This window comes from Dermochelys coriacea, chromosome 10 (assembly GCF_009764565.3).
Source record: "Dermochelys coriacea isolate rDerCor1 chromosome 10, rDerCor1.pri.v4, whole genome shotgun sequence".
Taxonomy (NCBI): domain Eukaryota; kingdom Metazoa; phylum Chordata; order Testudines; family Dermochelyidae; genus Dermochelys; species Dermochelys coriacea.
This window is the reverse complement of record NC_050077.1, coordinates 9,731,890-9,753,265: the sequence shown is the minus strand read 5'-3', so window position 1 is coordinate 9,753,265 and position 21,376 is coordinate 9,731,890. Positions and strand designations below refer to the sequence as shown.

Sequence of the window (21,376 nt, the reverse complement as noted above, 5' to 3'; positions counted from 1 at the left end):
TCATTTAATTTAAGAAACACATGAAATGTGTAGTCTCTTTCATTGTGTGCGACTGTTTCTTATAGGAAATTGGGTAGAGCTCTCATTAATAAAATTTTTATTCCCACTTGACAGTGGGAGTTAGCTGCTAGACCCTGAAGTATATTCAGATTCAAAGGGTGCTGAACTTGCCTCGTGACACTAAGTGGATTTTTTTGAGAATTTCTTTGCATTCATACCATCACAAATAAAAAAATCTCTGCCATCCGATGTGAAACATTTTTTTAAGTACTTTATTTTCCCAGTCAGGTGAAAAATTTCCTAGGGATGATTTTCAGACTTGATCATAATTGAACACTGAAGAAACGATAATGAGCAAGATGTCACTGGAATTTGCATTGCAACACCGCAAAATGCATCTGTAGGGATATTTTAGGTATCACTAACTGTGAACCCAGGAAATTCTTGACTCTTTATCACAGTTTCTATACCTTCCATATGACTATTTCTTAAAATGATAAATCACTCTTTTAAAACTGGTGGCTGTTGGCCTTAAGATTGTCCAGCCCCAATCCCATTTAAGACCCTTCTGAGGACACTGGCTTTGAGTTAAGTTCTGATATTTTGTAGCTTGATCTGAATATAGAACTAAATCTCTGATGGGTAAGATTTGGCCTCTGCCTCTTTAATCCTTTTTTTTTTTTTTTTTTTTTTTGCTCATCCTTCATAGGCTTGTGCGCCTTGTCAATAAACAATGATAACTGCTATCTGGCCTATCCAGGAAGTGCGACCATCGGAGAGGTGCAAGTCTTTGACACCATCAATCTGGTAAGAGTCCTTGTCAGTGCTACTGGCACCTTTAAAGATGAGCTTTTTTGAGACTTGGCTTAATAGGATCAAAGAGGAGTTAATGGAAACTCAAATTACTTGAGATCATTATTGTGGAACGAGGTCTCTACTGTAGTTTGTCTGTTACTGAAGCTGGGCATAAGAGGGCAGAATAGAGTAAAGGGGTAATACTACATTTGATTAGTGCAGGGGTCGGCAAACTTTAGCCTGCAGGCTGGATCCAGTCCCTCTGGGCTTTGAATCCGGCCCTGGGATTGCCACCCCTGTGGCGCTGCAGGCCACACACCGCTCTGGGAAGTGGCCAGCACCATGTCCCTGCGGCCCCTGGGAGTGGGGACAAAGCTCGTGCACTGCCCCTGCAGCTCCCATAGGCCAGGAACGGGGAACCGTGGCCAATGGGAGTTTCAGGGGAGGTACCCACAGATAACAGCAGCACGTGGAGCTCTCTGCCCCTCTACCCCAGGGGCCGCAGGGACGCAGTGCTGGCCACTTCCCGAAGCTGCGCGGGGGCCAGGGCAGGCAGGGAGCCACCCCGGAGACGCTTCAGGTAAGCGGCGCCGGGCCGGATGCCGAACCTCTCCTACACCCCTCATCCCAACCCCCTGCCCTGAGCCCCCTTGTACCCTCCGCACCCCAACTCCCTGCTTGCACCCCAGCCTGCTGTCACACCTCCCCTGCCCTGAGTCCCCTCCCGCACTCTGCATCCCTCCCTCCACCACTGCCCCGAGCCCCCTCCTGCACTGTGCACCCCCTCCTGCACCCTAACCCCCTTTGCCCTGAGCCCCCTCCCGCACTGTGCACCCCTTCCCACACTCCCTCCTGCACCCCAACCCCTTGCCTGAGCCCTACATGCATGGCCCTGCAAGCAGTTTCCCCACCCAGATGTGGCCCTCGGGCCAAAAATTTGCCCACCTCTGGAGTAGTGGTTTGGATTGAGCATTATAGATTTAAAGCCCTAGGAAAAACTCAGTCAATGCATGCAGTTAACGCAAAACAAATTAACTAGGTAGTGATTAATCACACTGTTAAGCAAAAATAGAATACCAATTTAAATTTATTTATAAACGTTTTTGGATGTTTTTCTACATTTTCAAATATATTTTTGAATTACAACACATACTATCAAGTGTGCAGTACTCATTTTATATTTTTTATTAAATATTTGCACTGTAAAAAAGAGAAACGAGTATTTTTTTCTATTCACCTCATACGAGTCCACTCACTCCTACTTTTCTTCAGCCAGTCGCTAAGATGAACAAGTTTTTCATTTATGGGAAATAATGCTGCCTGCTTCTTATTTGTCACCTGAAAGTGAGAACAAGTATTTGCATGGCATCGTTGTAGCTGGCATTGCAAGGTATTACGTGCCAGATGTGCTAATTATTCGTATGCCTCTTCATGCTTCAATTTGTAGGCTCTAAAGTTTTACGCTGTGTTGTGTTTAAGTACAGTTATGTTTTTAAAAAAAAAAAAAAAAAACCCTGCATTTGTAAGTTGCACTTTCACCATACAGATTGCACTACAGTACTTGTATGAGGTGAATTGAAAAATGCTATTTCTTTCTTTTTTACAATGCAAATATTTGTAATCAAAATATAAAGTGAGCACTGTACACTTTGTATTCTATGTTGTAACTGGAAATCAGTGTATTTGGAAATGTAGAAAAACATCCAAAAATATTTAATAAACTTAAATTGTATTTTATTGTTTAACAGTGCGATTTAAAACTGATTCATCACGACTATTTTATTAATCTCATGATTGACTTTTTTAATTTGACAGTTTTTTCCTTATGATCTCTTTTGTGCTGTCAATCGTTTTTATGAATGGTGATGTTTTCATGAAGCTGTACATTCCAGTATATTACCAGGTCTAAAACAAATAATGTACATTTGTTTGGGTTCTCTTAAAAATCCAGCCTTGCATTTTTTGTTTTGATTTTACTTTTTATCTGCACTATACTACGTTCTATATTTTATTGGCTTATTCTTGCAGAGAGCTGCTAACATGATCCCAGCTCATGATAGTCCCTTGGCTGCATTGGCCTTCGATGCAAATGGCACTAAACTTGCCACAGCATCAGAAAAGGTAGGTTTTGATTTGGTTGTGACTATATGGATCAGAGTGAAGCTTACTTTGTAGTGTTTCCAAGTATCCTAAATGTTTCACAAGTACTAAGAGAGGTTGGCTGGTATAATTAATTAAAACTCTCTGAATTAGGAGCTACTGATATTAGTGGTAACAAGGCTTTTAAATGACTACAGACAATCAGATGTAATGTAGTTAGGACATCAGTGATAAAGTATGGGAAGTTAGCTATCTTTTGTATTAGGAAGGTAGAATCATAAAACAAACAAGACAGTAAAAGTCGAAGTGGAATAGAGTGAAATGATGGCCTATATCTGGCACAGACTGACCACTTCTGTCTGAATTGCACAAATCAGCACAGGCTCATCTCATTCTGTGTTAGATTGGAATATTACACTCTCTCTCTCAGAACTGAACTGAAGTGCATATAATTTCCTTTATTTTTATCACATGGTACCATGCCTAAGAGGTAGTGCTAGTTGCATTTCCTTTCCACAAGGAAAAGAAATACTGTTATAAGTATGCTTAGAAAGGGAAAAGGCTCCTCCTTGATGCAGAACTCCTTCTCTTTAACTTCGTAGGTCAGCTATAAGCCCATCCTCTTTCTGCTTTTCCCACCCTCTAAAAATAAACCCGAAGGCTAAGTGTGACTGGCTTATGTTGGGTGACTCTTGTCTGGTGTGCAGCAATTGTGACAAGAATTGCACAGTATGAATTGGTTGTGATGGTATTCTAATCTTTGTGCACACTGACAAGAGTGAGAACCACAAAGCAGGTATTTAAATTGAGGAATGAGGCTTGGTTTTTTTCTTCATAGGGGACAGTGATCCGAGTATTTTCCATTCCAGAGGGACAGAAACTCTTTGAATTCCGAAGGGGAGTGAAGAGGTGAAGTTCAAAAAAATTCATTCTCTGAAGCTTGTTCTTTGCGGTAGATTTCCAATGTATTCTGTAGTTGACCTTTTTGTATAGCCATGAGTCATAGTAACTGAAGTAAAGTTTATACTTCATTACAATTGATCCTGGATCCCTTAAAGTTACAGACGAGGTTTGTGAGAAAGCAAAAGAGAGCATATGGCCCTCTGTAGCTTGTTTTGACTTGATCAACAGCCTTTGCAGACCTCTGATATGTTTCCACTGTAAAGAAGTTCCAGCACACTGAAAGACTGTATCAATACACATCAAGCCATGCTGGCTATAGCACTACTGCTTGTGGTGGAATAATTATGCTGGTGATAGGAAAGATATCTTTCCTGCTCAAGATTTGAGAGATTTATTTCTGATATCTGAACTACTGAAGGGCTTTAGAGATTTAACACAAGTTTGTGTCCAAAACTGGGTTCATTCATTGGACTGCTGAACCATATTATTTAGAAAACTATATCCATATTAGACACTGACCATTTTTGCTGACTATGGGTTAGTATGTCAAGAAAGGCTAGAGTTAGCCTAAAAATTGTAGTTATAAAGAGGAAGAATGCTGTCCTGATTTTTAGGATGATTTGTAACCAACCCGTTTCCCTGGTTCTCCACTGTCTCAATCAGAATAGAGCATACAAGAAGTTCAAATTGGGCCAGGTATTCTCCTATTGAATGAAGGAAATGGGGAACAAAAAATGCTTGCTCTTACAGTTTCTCATGATGTATCCAGCCCTCCAAAAGCCTTGCAACAAGAAAAGGAAGTGAAGGCCTGACTTTTAAAGTAAAAAAGCTTATTTTAAAAGCTTGAGGCAGTAGAGAACATATGCAACAGACTTGAAATATATAGAGAGCAAGGGAGCAAAACAGATCTTGAAGTACGCTTTTGGAAAAAAATGGCATACATACTGTTCTATTTACTTCATTATAAAGCATCCAAAACTGTTTTGCCATTTAGGGAAAATGTATTGGCTTTTCACCTAACTTTTCTGCAATGTACACATGCAATGCATAGCTGATGAAGAGCTGTTTTAAGTTTTTCCTTTTAAAATATAGTTTTTAAAAAGTTAAACCTCTGTGGATGCTTAATACAATGCACCTGGTGACCTCCTTTCAGTGTGGTGGTGCATTACTGCCTTTAGGAAAAACAGTACTCTTTCACCTTACAATAATTTGTTACTAAAATTGCTTATGCAACTACTCCCTATTATGAAGAGACCTTGCTGAGTTTTAATACTAACATATAGGAAAGTGAACTAAATCTTAGGGTGTGGAGAGTAACCACACTAAACTTTAAGTATACCTCACTTCTACTACATATGTCTGGCTGCTGTCATCTGAACATTCTTTCAGAGGAAGGGTAAATTGACCACTTGGGAGTTTATTTTACTTTGAAAAATGAGGGTGGTTTTTATGCAATGTACCTTTTATGATTTTTAGAATATTTTAAGGATCGAGATGAACTTTTCAAATCTACTTGCTAGCTGTTCTGGGGTTAACAGAAGTGAACAAAGATAAAAATCTTACTGGAATCTGGATTTAATTGAAAAAGAGATGGCTAAGGGGTGGGGTATGATAGAGATCTGTAAAATCATGACTGGTGTGGAGAAAGTAAATAAGGAAGTGTTATTTACTTCTCATAACACAAGGACTAGGGGTCACCAAATGAAATTAATAGGCAGCAGGTTTAAAACGAAAAATATTTCTTCAACATAGTCAACCTGTGGAACTTTGCCAGAGGATGTTGATGGCCAAGACTATAACAGGGTTCAAAAAAACTAGATAAATTCATGGAGGATCGGTCCATCAATGGCTATTAGCCAGCATGGGCAGGGATGGTGTCCCTAGCCTCTGTTTGCTAGAAACTGGGATTGGGAGACGGGGAATGGATCACTTAATGGATCACTTACGAAAGTCTAATTTCGAGATCTGTACATGTTTTCATAAATGCAGAATCTTAATTTTTTAGCTTTGATTGGTAATGGCACTTGTGATGCAATGACACTTTTACATTGTACTTAAATTTCACTCAATTTCCAGTTAACCTTAATTATGAACAGGTGATAGTCTGCTTTGTGCAGTTTCTTCAGGAGATCAGAAGCAGGCAGTGTTAAGGAGCAATCCCTTTCCTCGGACTTCTCCACCTACATAACAAATGTACATTATAATGTATTCATATGTCATTAGCTCAAAGCTATTCAAGCAGTTTTTTGATTGCCAATGTCACCAGAAGCTTCTAACTAAAGAGAGCTTATCAGTTGTGTGTGTGTATATATAGTGTGTCTTTTACAACAATTACAAGCAAGGTCTTGTACTTAACCGTTGGCTATACTGGCCTTCATTGAAGGTTCTGCTATCCTTCCAAAACCTTCAGAATACATTTTAATTACTCTTGCCTCTCAACGTTAGAAGTACAGGTTTTTTTTTTGTGAAACTGAGTGTAAACATTAAAAGCATTCACTACAAATGTGTCAGAGGGTCCTGTAGATTCTAATAGTATTAATGAGCATTTTTCATAAGTGTTTTTGCTTTCTTGTCTTTCTAAACTGAGACTGTTCATAGGGACTAGATAGCAGTAGAATTCTGTGTGGCAGTGGTGACGGATAAAAACCCAGTTAAGAGGACACCACTCTTTCAATCACCCAGGCTCAATCTTGGTGACCTCTTCAATTCTTCTTTCCTTCCCTTTCACACACTCCGCCTTTCAGACCATTTCCAAAATTTGTCCCTTTGTCAGTATAAGATACTTGTCCATACTCTGGTAACTTTCCTTGTTGACTATTGTGATCTCCTCCTCTAGCCTTCACCTTCCTATACTCTGCTCTTTCCCTGTCTCTGTCTATTCAAATGGGAAGATTGTTTTGTTTCTTTCTGATCATACCATCTCTCTCCAACCCCAGATCTCTGAACAGACATCCCCATTCCACATTAAGTCCAAGCATCTCTGCAAAGCACTAACTAATCCACTTCTGCCTAAATCTCTTTACTCATCTGTTCCAAAAGCCCCTCCCTACCGACTGCTCAAGCTTGTCTCCTGAATTCTCCATCATTATGTGTAACACTGCCTACAGTGACTCGAGAGTGTGAGTACCAATCTCAGGGCAGACTGCTAGGAAGCAGGGCACAAACCCCAAATTATTTGAGAATTCTGTATATAGATTTCACCAACCAATTATCAAGTGTGAACTCTTCAGGCACTAAAACAGCTTTAATGTGGAGTCATATCTAGTCTCCTTCAGTACTACAACCTGTCTTATCCAGGTGAATGTGATAGATGGTCCCTTACATCAAGAATCACTTCAGTATTCAGATTACTCCTAGTCCCAAAGGACCACTCACTTACCCCACGTCAATTGCACTTTAGATCTCACACCAAAGACAACACTTGTAGCCAATCCTATAGTAAACTGTATGAAGATTTATTAAATAGGAAAAAGAGACCAGAGTTATTTTACAAGGTTAAAGCAGGTAAAAATATACACACACATAAGTTTCAAAAGGTAACAAATTTCTATAATCAGCAAGCTCTGTATGTCCTTTAGGGCTAACCCAAGCTAAGCAGCTGAAGATCTCTTGCCTATGCCAGAAAAACCTTGCCTCCCAGAGTCCAAGCTGCATAGAGATACCTAGTTCCTTTTATTTGGGGGCTTCTATCCCTCTCCTGCTATGTGCAAACCCAGTTTTTTCGGAGGAACCCACTTGCATGACTCATCTTCTGCTCCTGGGGGAATTCTGCGCTACTGCAATTGCACAGAATTTATGTTCCCCGCAGATTTTTTTGCTTCCCTGCCAAAAAATGACTTTCTCATGGGGAAGCAAAGGGAAGCCACAAGAGCAGTCATGCGACTCGCCCCAGCAATGTGTTTCAGATGCCCAGGGCAGCTGGCAGAGATAAATCACTGTCCCCAGTCCCCCAGCGTCTGAACCACCACTGAGACCCCCACACCCAGACTCCCTGCTAAGCTCTATCCCCCCACACACACCCAGGCCTCCCCGCCACTGAGATCCAACCACATTCACCTTGACCCCCCCTGCAGTCTCATTACATTGCACCCAGAACCCCCCAACAAGCCCCTGTGCATCCAGGCTGCCCGCACCCAGATTTCCCCACACAGAACTCTCTCAACCCACACCTGGATCCCCCCACATTAAGCCCCTCCACACTTGGATCCTGGCTTGCTGAGCCTGCCTGGCCACATGGAGGGGCAGGGCCTTGAGGTGCTTTTGAGGTAGGCCAGGTCTTTATGCTGTGTCAGGGTTGGGTGCAGTCTCACTGCCGAGTCTGTGTCCCAGCAGGGAGCTGCACAGTCATCTTCTGCCTCTGTGCAGCCAGTGGCTTGTGCTCCCCAATGCCATGCTGGAGCCTACACATTTATTTGACAAATAAAATTTGCAGAATTTTAAATTTTTTGGTGCAGAATGCCCTCAGGAGTAAGAATCCTCGCTGGGGCTGAGCAGGAGAGAGAAGCAACAAATGCTGCACACATTCTTATAATACCTATTTTAACAGGTTAACACACAGGTGAGCCATAGTGATTCCAGCTATGTATTTATCATTGCTCAGTTGTGACATGGGGACCGTGGCATGAGCTGGCACCTGGTCTGCCAGCATCACAGTATCTTTCACCCACTCTTGCTTTCCCACCATCTAGTGTTCCTGGAACAACTTCCAATTGAATGTATGCTAGCTGCCTTCTCTTCCAAAGCTTGCCATGCAGTATTGTGCTTGCTCTTCCTTTTAGATTAGAAATTTATTGGTGCAGGTACTTGTTTGACACAGGTCAACTACTGTAAAGTATCTGGTATGATTATGGTACTTGTGTGGCTGCACTAATCTACAGTATAAAACACTAGAATAGGTATTGAAAAGAACTGATTCAAGTGTGTGTTCTCTGAGTCATTCAGTCCTTGGCCTCTCTTGAGACTAACAAACTCATTTCAAGAAGGTCATTAAGTTCACATTTGGAGCACGCTTAGATTTCATGACAGAAAAATAACATGTAAATAGCTGATAGCTTGTTTTCACACTTCTTCAAATCTTTAACCATTTTGATTCCAATAAGTCACTGGTATAATACTACAGTTTCTGTGATACTTAGCCATGTAGTTGAACTGGGCTTTGTATAGAGATGGGTAGACTGAATTTGGACTCTGATGCCTGCTGATTCCCTAGCTGGTGTCTCAGTTGAAATCTAGTGCATAACAGGAAATCCAACCTCAGAAACCTGAGATTGTCTCTCTGTAAGCGAAACAGAAGATGTCAATGAAAACAGTTCAGAATGTGTTCTCTAGATTTCTGATTCACAGAGAGCAGTGCACACAGGCTCTAAGTCCTTTGGAGATCTTGGTTTAAATGTGAGTGGTCTATAAATCTCTGATACAAGATTGAACAAGGAAAGCTGTCTCTTTTCACCTTTCTGCAACACTTCCAGAATTTTTTCCTGGCCGGCACAATGGAGCTGGATTAATAACTGAAAAGGCTGGAAATATTCAGTGACAAAGACTCCTATATGCTAGTGTGGGGGACTAATATTCCCATTTTAACTGAGCCTCATGAGCCCCATATGACTTAATGATACCTTTTCTCCATTTCCTGTTTGGCATTGCACTAGTATGTAGACCTTTATGCAGTTACTCTCCCTCCTAGGTGTGTAAGCATCTGCTCGTTGGCCTTCAGCATGGATGGCATGTTCCTCTCTGCATCCAGTAACACAGAGACAGTGCACATCTTCAAACTCGAGACTGTGAAAGAAAAGTAAGTTTCAGAAACGCTCAAGAAACAGACTTGTTGTTTGACAGTCTGGATGAATTCTCAGGAGCTTGGACACTTCCTTCTTTTGAAAACCCCTTTACTGTTAAGGGCATAGCAAGACAATTGTGGATCAGCTGGCTGAATTCAGCTGCTGAGATACACATGTCCCCTGTAAATAGAAAAAGTATTTCTATGATAAGTTGGAATGTCCTTAAGAGAAAAATGGGAACACGTAAATGTTTTTAATCACATGTGCCTTTTACTACACAAAGTCAGTCATCCTCCCCACCTGCATATATCCTAGTACTGACATGCATGGGGTGCCATAAAAGGCTGCAACTAAAAACACTTATGTTTGTGTGGGTAAGAGCATGGAGCATATTGACACTCTAGATTATCATTTCAAGGGTGACCTGCAAAGGGAATTTGGATTTTTGCCCTGTCTGCTGCTGCATGATGCATAAAGAAGTTCTAGAAAGGTTTTTCAGTTTTCCTGCATGATCTTTATATTAGAACTTCAGTTGTTGTTTACTGTTGTCTCTGAGGCCTGGTCTGCACTGGGCAGGGGGCGAGCTAAATTGGTCTAAGTCACTGCAGTAGGACAACTGCTGACGCTCTCCTGTCGACTCCGCCCTAGCGTCTCACTCCAGTGGAGTACCGGAGTTGACGGGAGAGCGCTTGGCGGTCGATTTATCGCATCTTTGCTAGATGCGATAAATCGACCCCCGCTGGATCGATTGCTCTGGAGGTAAGTGTAGACATGCCCTGAGAGACTCTGGAGAATGGCTGGATTATGACACTAGATAAACAATAGTGAAACTTGATTGAGAATGGAAGTGATTCTTTTGTATAGTCAGGTTGCTTAAATTTTTTAGTACTTGGTCATGCAGTTTTATCAATAGGAAAAAAAGTTAGCAATTTAACATCCTATCCATTCGCTAAAGGGCTAAGAGTGCTTGTAGTACATGACACTTGCAGTGAGAAACCCAACAAAAATAGGGGATACCAGACTTATCAGTAGTGTTGTTTTTAAGGGAAAGGGGGCAAATAAGGAAAAGAGCCTTTTATACATCATAAAGTAAAAAGACCACCAGCCATCCTTCTCCGGTTGCAGGTTGTTTTTAATGTCAAAGTACACAATTGAATTCAACTTTCCCTTTTCTTCCTCCTGAACTGTAGACCTCAGGAAGAGCCCACTACCTGGACAGGTTACTTTGGAAAAGTGCTGATGGCCTCCACAAGCTATCTGCCCTCTCAAGTCACAGAAATGTTTAACCAGGGCAGAGCCTTTGCTACAGTTCGCCTGCCATTCTGTGGACACAAAAACATCTGTACTCTTGCCACGTGAGTAAGGAGATGAGGTTTTTCCCACCACCCAGTGGACTGCCAGTATCAAGCAAAGGAAGCATTGACAGAGTAGATAATGTTCCAAGGTTTTCTGGCTTGTCAGGTCACACATCTCGTCTATAGCTAAATGGCTAACATGTAGAACACATCGGGTTGGATTGCCATTTGGTAACCATTTCAAAGCTTCCTCATGCTCAGGAACAGTGTATGAAAACTAATTACTCAGAGCCCGACTGAAATAGAAGACATAAAGTTTCTTCAAGGATGATTGTGGAATTAATTGCTTTTTAAAGAGGATTTTGTGAGCTTCCAAAAATCCTTCATGGTGAAGGAAGAATGTTTAAAAACAGACTCGGACCTAGAATATTCATTCCCCATTAGTGCTGAATGAAATGTTAGTGCATTTGGTATTACGTTGTTGCATTAGACAGTCGTAACTATCCAGTTCAGAAGACTTTAAAGGTAATTGCAGACCCCAGATTTGGCACCTTCCTAAGACAAGCTCTTAAATTTGGGTAAAAGTATAGTATTTATGAGTCTTTTTTTAACTGACTACACACATTTTAGCCGTCTTTCTGTCTGAACCAAAAGTGGTGCATTTGGCACAGCTATCAAAGCAATAAACGGTGCAATATTAAATGTGTTTTGTGGGGAATTAATAAATTTGTGCTGATCTACTCAAACTTGCAGGTTTCATTTTACATTTAATATTTCATCTGATCTCCGAGCTCTCTGCAGACATTAAATAAGCCTCACCTCATGCCTGTGTGGTAGGGAAATATATCACCATGTTAGATGGTGAAACTGAATGCCATGCGGTGCCAAAGCGAGTGAGTAGCAGAGCTAGTATGCGAACCAGAGTCTTGACTCCTTGTCTCCTTTAGCCATTAGACAACACTGCCTCCACATGTGACAATTGACATGCACAAGACCTACACAAATGGCTCCCTTTAATGTCAATGGTAGTTTTGTGCCGGATTCCCCTGCAGGTTACTTTTGTCATGGGAGCCCGGCATATGTAGCCATTGAACCAGATTTCTTATGAGCTGTAGTGAGGGGAAAGCAATCACTTAGAAACCACAATTTTCTGCTGGTAAATATTCCTGTTCTTAAAACTTGGTTTTCTGTGTCCTCTCCTAATCTCTTCTAGAATCCAGAAGATTCCCCGTTTACTGGTGGGAGCTTCTGATGGGTACCTCTATATGTACAACCTGGATCCCCAGGAAGGAGGAGAGTGCACACTAATGAAACAGCACAAGTAAGTCCAGACTCGGTCCTACCGTGTACTTGTCACGTTTGGTTTTCTAATACGACTGGACTGATAAAAAAATCTTTGTTCCGAAACTCATTTCCTCCTGCTGAACTCAAATCTTAGAGCTTGCTTTTGTATTGATATTTTTAAGAGCAGTGGCAGGAGTTGAGTAACCTTGAGAATCTCCTTGCTTCTTCCTTCCTAGTAACTGTTACACTAAGCATCACTTTCATAGCAGAAACTTAATGCTGTCTGATTGCAGTCAAGAATCAATCTGCTGTCAGTCTATACTCCTGTCTCCTGCCATGCAGCTGGTGGTTCAGTTACTTTAACAAGAATATGAAACATGCCACCTAACACACTTCATTCATGTCAGAGAGAACTTTCCAAAGGTAGGGAAGCATCATTATCCCCATTTTACAAATACAGAAACTGGCTCCTGCACTAATATCTAATGTCATGGGACAGGCTTACTTGTAAGCTACCTTGTCTGTAGGCTGGCCACATGGTCTATTTAGTAGCAGGTCTGTAGAATGGTTTAGGAGAGATCAGGGTTGATAGTATAGCAAGGATTAAGGCTAGAAGGGCACCATTATGATCACCTAATCTGACCACCTGTATAATGCAGGTCATAGAATTTCACCCAATAATTCCTGCATCAGGGCTATAACATCTTTTTGGGCAAGAGCATATCTTCTACCAAAAAAAAGTCTAATCTTGATTTAAAGACTTCAAGTAATGGGTAATCTACCACACTACTGGGTGAATTGTTCTACTCTGTAATTCTCATTGTTTAAAAAAAATAATGTGCACCCTATTTCTAGTCTGAATGTATCTAGTCTCCGCTTCCAGCCACTTAGATCTTGTTATGCCTTTGGCATCATTTAGATTTGTCTTCGGTGTTTGTGATGAGAAATGCAGTCCGCCAAATGCTTTCCCTACAATTCTCTGGAAGGCAGACACCTCTTGGTCACAGTGCAAGTGATGTGTGGCATTGAAGATTGAGGAACTGATTACAGTGACCAAAGGCATTAAAGATTTTATTAATATTACACATGTATGATTTTTTGCTTGCCTAATGTGGAGGTTTTGCACAACTGATGTCCAGGAGTATTGACTGCAGTCATATTGGTGATTGTTCCTTGAACCACTTCTGCGCATCTAATCTCTTTCTCTGCCCACTAGGCTAGATGGCAGTATGGAGCCAGCCAATGAAATTTTAGAGTCTGCGTCACATGACCGGCCACTAGTAGCACAAACATATAGTGCTGCTGTGACAAAAGGTACTTATGTGCCTTCATCACCCACAAGACATGGTAAGGCTAATGCTGGAAAACTGGGAGAAAATTATTCTAAAGATGATTCTATCCCAGATGGCTTCTTGTGCTCTTCCAAGTTTTGGCCTTTATCTTTATGACTCTGTAAACCTGTTATGAAGCATTTGTTCTGTTAGTCATAATGGAAAGAGAGGGTAGCTGTTAAGTGACTCTGAGAGCCACTTTGGAAGCTTCACGGGACAGATCGTTTGTCTTTGCTACTTTCTGGGCAGTCTGGACAGAACTGAATATGGAACTGTACTGGGATACCATAGTAATATGTGCATTAGATTGATGTTTTGTTAACCTTACATAGTGTTTGGACAGACTCTTGGTAGGGCTTCTGTGCAGCATTTGGACTGCAGCCCTTTTGTAAGAGTTGCACAAGGTACCCCAATATTTCTGTTGCTGTCATGGTGACTTGCCACTGTCCCACCAGTCTGACATAGATTAAATCTGTACTGGCTCGGTGGAGACCAGAATTTGAGTATGTTAGGGTTCCCTAAGCGAGTGGAGACCAGGTATATAGTTAATACAGCTAGTATGAGTACCCTCAATTCCTTTGTTGGTGGCACACTGGCAGAAGATTTGGCCATGGAGATGACACATTTCACTGTCACGGTGAATGCTGTGATGACCACAGCAGTGTCGTGGGAGGGAGTCAAGATTGTCAACCCACCTGCTCAGAACAAGGGAGTGAGCTCTGCTTAAATTTGGAAGCCTGATGATGACCTCATCAGCAAATCATGGTTTTAAAAAACATTGACTTATGACAAAGCTGATCTAGAATGGCAGGTGCTGTTGTGCATAGTTTCTTGTACTTCAGCTTATAAACTTGCATCGGGAGCTTTCTCGCATCCAAGCTCCAATTTTTGCTACTGAACCCCAAACACTGTCATTGTTTCTGCAGCCTATACAGAGGATCTGGGTGCAGTGGGTGGAGCTTGCCTGGAAGATGAAACCAATGCACTGCGTTTGGACGAAGACAGTGAGCATCCTCCCATGATTCTTCGGACTGACTGAACTTTTGACCTGTGAACTCACTCCTAAAGCTGAGAACACTGGCCTGATGTTTCTTGAGGAATCTCGTGTTATGCTGCTATGAACTTTGGCATGAATTGGGAGAGAGGATGACAGACTCCAAAAACAGTTTTAAACGTTGTAGCTGTAGTCCTAATTCTATACCATTGGAAAAATGTATGGTTTCAGTTCAGTGGCTTTTAATCTTGCTTATCGATTTTAGCTGTGTGGTTTTTGCTTTTTTGTTTTTGGGCAGGGTTTGTTTTGTTGCCAAAACCTGCTGTTTGTGCAGTCGTCAGAACCTACTAGCTTTGCATGCATTCATGTGCCAAGCAAGCATTGGCGAGAGAAGCCACTTTATAACAAACTAAAGTTTGTATTTTTTTATATATGTATATAATACTTAGCATATATAAGGAAGGAGTGGAAAAGTGGTTCTGAATGCTGAGGCTGGTTCTGCACTGACAAAGGTCCAAATGGTTTCCTGTGCAGTGGCTTGCAGGCATGCCTCATGACTGACATGCAATCTTTAAGATGCAATATCCTGTTTCTTGGGTTTCCCCCTCCCCTTCCCTGAACCATTTGGTTAATTAAAATTCCTTCTGAATGTTGCTTATTTGTGGGAGTGTTCTGTTTGTTGGGATGGAAGTCCTGTTTCCTGACTGGAATTTCTTCTGTCCCCAAGAATATGTAATATAGAAAGTGCCTATACAGGAAAAATCTTAGGGGAAGAAAAGCTAGGAAGGGGTAGACACTTACTGTTGTGGGGTTTTTTGTTTTTTTTGTGTTTATCTATCCTTGCTGTTTTGGAGCTGTCTGACTTCAAGCCAAGTTAGCCAATATGCTGACTTAGAAGAGGTGTTTCAGGTTAATAACTTGGAAAGCACTTTCTTCCTCCCTCCCTCCCTCTGTTAGATCAGTTATGTCCCTGGCAGAGCAGCAATAATCTCTCATTTTATACCTGCTTTAATCCCTCAGAGCAAGAACAGCATCCTTCCTGCCAAGGACTGGATGGAGATAGCTTCAGAGTCTGACAGCCCTACTTCATAAATGGCCTTAAGGTTTTGCATTGGGAAGATACAGTGCTCCCCTCTCCTTTCCTTGTCTCCATCCAATTTGGATCTGAGCATGCTGCCTCAGTAATGAAGTTTCAGGAATTATGGAATGCTGATGTAAATATAAATGACTATCCACTTGAGTTCCAGCTTTTTAGAGTTATTAATCTTCTCTCAAGTGTTCCTTGGATAACTAAACTACACTATATGTTGCCTCCATTTCCACCGGCTTAAGGAGCACTTCTAATGCACTTGAAAGGGATGGTTGTCCTTTTGGCAGCTCTGGAATGACTGTTCTTGAACTGCTGGGACCCTGGCTAAGAGTGAACAAGGTTGGGCAATGCTGCCATCTATTTGTGCCTTTTGTTAAATCTTGGATATATTGGGTGAGCAAAATGATTACCACAGCATTTGGGTGTGAGTGTTGCTTTCCTTAGACTCTGAGCCTCCTTTATCTTTCAGATAGTGAAGCTGATTACCCATCTCTCATTCTGGCACCTCTTCAAAACAAACAAAACCCCAAACCGATTGGAACAAAAGAGTCAAGTCTTGAGAGAAAACAGAACCAGGATTTCCTTGAGTGCTCTCACAAATTTAACTTTCCTACCAATCGCACACAAATATGATGCTGCTTAGATTTAGGATTTGTTACTATGCATGCTGTTGAATAGGGGCAAGCAATGGCAGTTTGTCCTCAGAGCTCAGCGCAGGTAGCTGGGCTTCTGTTTCCTTTAAGGGAGCAGAGGATGGTGGTAGGCCCTGCCAAAGAGTCATATTGTGTACAAACTTACCTATAGTCATGCTGTCGTCATAAAATGAACCCTTTTAGTCAAATCAGTTTCCTGGAAGAGAATCTTCACTGTTCTCTCCCAAACCCCAGATCCTTCTCATGTGGTGAGGAAGTACCAGATTTGCCTCTACCCACTTTCTGAGCTCTCTACTGTTCTGGATATGTTGAATGAAGCAACTAGTTTGGGCCTCTTCTGTGGTCTCCTCTGAGTGTATTGTGTTATGAAACATGTTGAAATCTCATTAAGTTTCTGAACTTCAAGCTCTGTCAGAAAACTAAGCCCCATGAATAGAATTTGCTACCATTTGTGAACCGCTGTGGAATTTATAACTTTAGTGAGGCCTGAGATGCAAGTCTTATAGCAAATACAAACTCAGCAGGTTTTGTTGGTGGCTGTATAACTACCAAAAGACTTCAAATGTAGTTCTGGTCACGTGCATTTTGATAACCCATTCAGAGGCTTGGCATAAATTCTAAGCTCCATCAGAAGAGCTTGTAATGGGCACCACTGATGTAACATAGGTCTGGTAAAGGTATAAGCTTTACAACTTTTGAGTTATAACAGCACCAAAAAATACTTTCCTCCATTTCAATGTAAACTAAGGGAATTTCTTGACTGTTTCCCTTTTTAAAAAAAAAAAAAGTTGGTGCTAGAGTACAACACTCACAAAATACTACACACCTGTTAGGACATTCATAGTTATGGTTCCAACATCAACCTTAGCTCTGCCTCTCTCCTCGTCGTCTACCTATAAGCTTGAGACCCCACACATGCTAGCTATATTTCCCATAAATGCCATTGACTACCATCTCGACCCATATTCTACATATGGACAGGTGAATTGCCCCCTAGAGACTCAATACTCCTCCAATTCAGCCTTCTGCTCCAGGCTGAAGGTGATAATTTCTAGTATCTTGACTTCCTGTGCAGTCCAGAGACTATCCTTTCTTGGCCAGCATACCCCTATGGGCCAGAGAGCCCAACCTACCTCATTCACCATCACTGCTGTACCTATCTGTCCAGTGGAGATCAAAGAAGCCACTTTCAAGAGATCTGTCTTTATCCAAACCACACACCAGCTGGTCACAGATCCTAGAATATGTAATGCCCCTGGCTATGGGGATGACTTATGTCTGTTTCTGTCCCCATGGGAAGGAGCTGGCTTGCATGTAGGCTCTGCTTGGCAACCTCCTTTCTGTCAGTTAAGTTGTGACTGCCATATCTCCCACCTGGCCCTATCTCTTAGGTCTGTCACCGGTCGTGATGTAAACAATTCAGGTGTTGAGAGACACTCATTGCATTTCCTCTTCCATTCCTCGTTCAGCCCGGATCTTAAACATTGCAATAGCAGAAGCAGGAACCTGGCCATTGGTAACTGGCTGCCTACAAATTTAGGAGTTCTCTTCAGCATAGGGCTTAATCCCAGGTGTACAAGGACCTGCCTTAAAGTGACAACCCACTCTTCTGTCATGTATTATTATATGACTAAGGAGCATACTCTTGGAATTCCAGTGCTCCACAGTGCAGGTGGTGGTAAAGCCTTTAACTGTGTGTTTCCAGAGTTCCTCTGTGTGTGTGTGTGTGTGTGTGTGTGTGTGGGGTTCATATTCTCTTAACATTCTATCGGGCAATATATTCTCAGCCATAACTCCACCTACGTTTTTTTTAAATACTGCACTTATCAAAGGCTTATTTTTAACAATAAAGCTTTTTTGGGGGAAAGTGTCAGTATGTGGTAAAATGTATAACCAAAGATGGCATGCTGGGGAGGGGGAGAAATGTGTGTAGACTTGGACTTCTAAACTCAGATGTTGCTAAATTCTGGTGTTGCTAGTTCCCATTGAGTACCATAGATAGAGGGGCTGCATTTCAGATACATTCTGTTAGTGTCCATAGATAGCAAATATGCTTGTTCTGTGGCTGCTTTGAGATCGGTCAGTTCTTGTAATTTTTTCTCTTGCTTATTTTTTGTTGAGTTACAAACCAGAAGATGTTGCCTGCTTGGGACTCGCCCCATAGCATTGTTCCTGCAGTATAACAGTAGGTAAATCTAGCCATTAAAAACTAACTGGGCATGGCAGAGAGGGGAAGAGAGCATTGTAGAACCATGTGAGGAAATGGCAGGAGGTTCGTAAAAGCTGCTGCTTTTTTCCTAAAGTCCCAATTCAGCCAGAGACCTAGGATTGCGAATCTGATCAGCAGAACTTTTTTTCTACTGGGAATCTCACTCTCTGCTTCCTCCATTCTAATAATGACATCTGCACAAAAGAGAACGTGTAATAAGGTTTTAGAATTTGTTTCCTAGAGGGTCACCTCAGGTACTCGGCATAGCTTTCTCTTGTATGCAGACCAGTTGCTGCTGTCTGTGGGAACAATCATGTCCTCCCACCCCCCAAGGCATTGTCTGTGGTCCTCCTCACTGCACTTGAACAACTCAAAAACCCTGCCCTGCTTTGAAAGTTTTACCCCTTACAGTTAAAACCCAACTGTAAGGAGTGCAGTAAAGTTTTGATTTAACCTAGTAGCACTTGAGGTCAAGTCTAAAGTGTCTTCTCTGAGCAAGCATAATTCTTCATGTTTCTGGGAGTTACGCCATATGTTGAAAGGAGATTAGACCCTTAAAATGCTAATGCGGCTCAGAAAAGTGCTCACAGGCAAGAGTCTGGCTCCTAGTGTGTGTGAATAACTCACTTCAAATTGCAATTTCACAATTGAAGGCACTTAGCAAATTTTCATTTATGCATCTTTGATACTTAATTGGCACAATCCATCTCTGTAAAATAGCGGACAACAGGTCTTCACTCTGGCTTGCAAGTAGCTACTTTTCCATGTGCATTGTGGGTGTCTTAACTCTATACCGTTAATCATACGGTTGCAGTAATTGCACATTAGTCCTTACTTCCTTTGTGCAGAATTTGATTCATTTGTGGGTGGGTGGGGAATTTGGTAGTAACTAGTGTGGGGAGTCAAATCCCAATCCCCAGCTCCTGAATTGAATGAAGTCAGTCTTCTCAACCCTCTCCACCCAATCAAATCTTTCCCTTTCAGATTGCCTTCCTTACCTGGAGGAAGCTGCATCCTGCAGTGCTAATACACTTCTGTTCAATGTCTGTATAAATAAATGGAAAAATCTGTTCACAAATAACATTCCGCACTATCAAGTGTCCAGCTCTTATTGCTAGCCCATTGCTGTTCAAATTTTATAATTGCATAAGAAATTAAACCTGTGTTGTGATATGTATTTTGTCTGCCTTATTCATTTACTACATGAAAATGGGGTCTGTTAGCTATAGATGACTTTGTACAAAAGAGAAGAGCACTAGTTCGGGTAGAGCTGTAGCTGATAAAGCTACAGCCAACTCTCTGCCATGTACTTGCTGTCAAGGGACACAGTCAGTGTTAGTTTTACCTCTTGTAAAACATTGCAAAGATCATTGTGAAGCAGTGCAAGGACACCTGGCAACTTTCATCTCCTGGCAGTTTTCTAAACACTTGTCTTCTCCCCTAGCTTCCCTCAGCAAGAAGGATCTGGCATGGCTGGAGGGGAAGGGGAACAGAGCCTGCCTGACAGTCACTGCCAGCTTAGTGTAAGGGTTTGTGATGGTGAGACATCCTCAGAACCAATTTTCTGCTTCCCCCTCCCTAGTTTCACACAGGGACCTTTGTGTGTAAGGGCAAGTGGCAGTTCTGGCTGCTCTTCCATTCCAACCTTGGACCCTACACATTTAAACTGAGAAATTCATAACTGGCTTCATTTGCTGAATGAGAAATGGTTACATGCTGGCATCGAGCCAAACTGCAACAGCTGCAGTGCCACTGTTGCACAGTTAAACATGGAACAGATGGAGCCTGGAGAAAAGCAGGCTCTTGCACTTCTGGAGGAGTCTTGGAATGCTGATGCTGTGTTGATACCTGAGACTAGGGCGGGAAACAGACCATATAGAGAGCACTGGCCAAACACACACAGAGAAAACCAGGAAAAAGTAGCTTTGTTTTGTTTTAACAATCTGCAGTAAGGAACTTTTCAGCCAAATGTGTGTGGATACTGTCCATTTTAATACACAAATGCTCTTCCTTTTAGAGTCCTAATTATTTGTAGTCCTCTTCCACCCCCACCAAAATTCTCTGGCTAGTCCTATCCTGCGGGGAAAGCTAGAAAATAAGAACACTGGATACAATAGCATTAAAAGGGTGGCTTTTCTAAGGCATTCCTGTCTGAGTGGACTGGGGTGTATTACTTAGTTTTTCTTGTATGCAGTATTTCTTAGGTTCAATGGAGCAAACTCTCTGCTTTCACCATTGGAGCGATGTGCTAAGAGAAACCAAGGATGTTGTCTTTCAAGTATCAAACTCCTCGACAGTGTGTAAAAATGTTTTTACACTAGATCTGCATCCAGGAGGGTTGTGGGAAGTCTGCAGAAGCCTTAGTGGCCAAAAGCGCTATCCATTTTTAACCACAGCCTAACCAGGGCTTTTTAAAGTGCATCGTTTTTTACAAGCTGATTTTCCACTTTCTCATGTGCCCTCTACCACCATTTTCTTCCCTCCTCTTCTCCCCCCTCCCCCAAGGAAAAACAAAATTGCAAGAAAGCAAGACAACATATATAAGATCTATTCTTGTACAGCAGCATATTTGGCAGTCGGGAGAATTACCTTAAATAAATTCAGCCCTTGAATTAAGCAATTCCATTGAAGTCATTGGTTTTGTACCTGTTTACTGGCTGACTCAGTACTATTATTACTGACTCAGACCTATTAAATCTGAATTCCCAGGGAAGCAGAGGAGAATATTTCAGTCTGAGATTTACTTTATCACAATGAGCAAACTTCAAACCTATTGTTTTCGTAACTACGTTTTATTTGCTACCAATTAGTCTTTAATTCTCTCACCTGGAACGGTCTCTAGGCAGACTTGTGACTTTCAGGAAAGAAGTAAAAACTTAGAGGGTTTTGCCCCCAGTTGTAGTTCTGAGCTTTTGATTCTGTTCCTTAGTGCCTGAGCCCTAGGA

At 41.8% G+C, this 21,376-nt stretch overlaps 1 protein-coding gene across 3 annotated transcripts in view; it reads left to right on the top strand.

Annotated features, from left to right (window-relative positions):
• The window catches only part of WIPI2 (WD repeat domain, phosphoinositide interacting 2), a 38,651-nt gene extending 19,043 nt beyond the window's left edge, over positions 1-19,608 (top strand). For 2 of the 3 annotated variants that reach the window (XM_038418988.2, XM_043493206.1), the window contains exons 5-12: positions 710-807; positions 2,824-2,916; positions 3,734-3,804; positions 9,482-9,589; positions 10,766-10,930; positions 12,084-12,191; positions 13,371-13,501; positions 14,412-16,092. In XM_038418988.2, the coding sequence (XP_038274916.1) occupies positions 710-807; positions 2,824-2,916; positions 3,734-3,804; positions 9,482-9,589; positions 10,766-10,930; positions 12,084-12,191; positions 13,371-13,501; positions 14,412-14,524 (887 nt within the window). In that variant the 3' untranslated portion in view covers positions 14,525-16,092. Of the gene's footprint in view, positions 1-709; positions 808-2,823; positions 2,917-3,733; positions 3,805-9,481; positions 9,590-10,765; positions 10,931-12,083; positions 12,192-13,370; positions 13,502-14,411; positions 16,093-19,415 lie in introns of those variants that run through there. The other variant, XR_006274515.1, reaches the window with a different exon arrangement.
• The last annotated feature ends 1,768 nt before the right edge of the window (positions 19,609-21,376 follow it).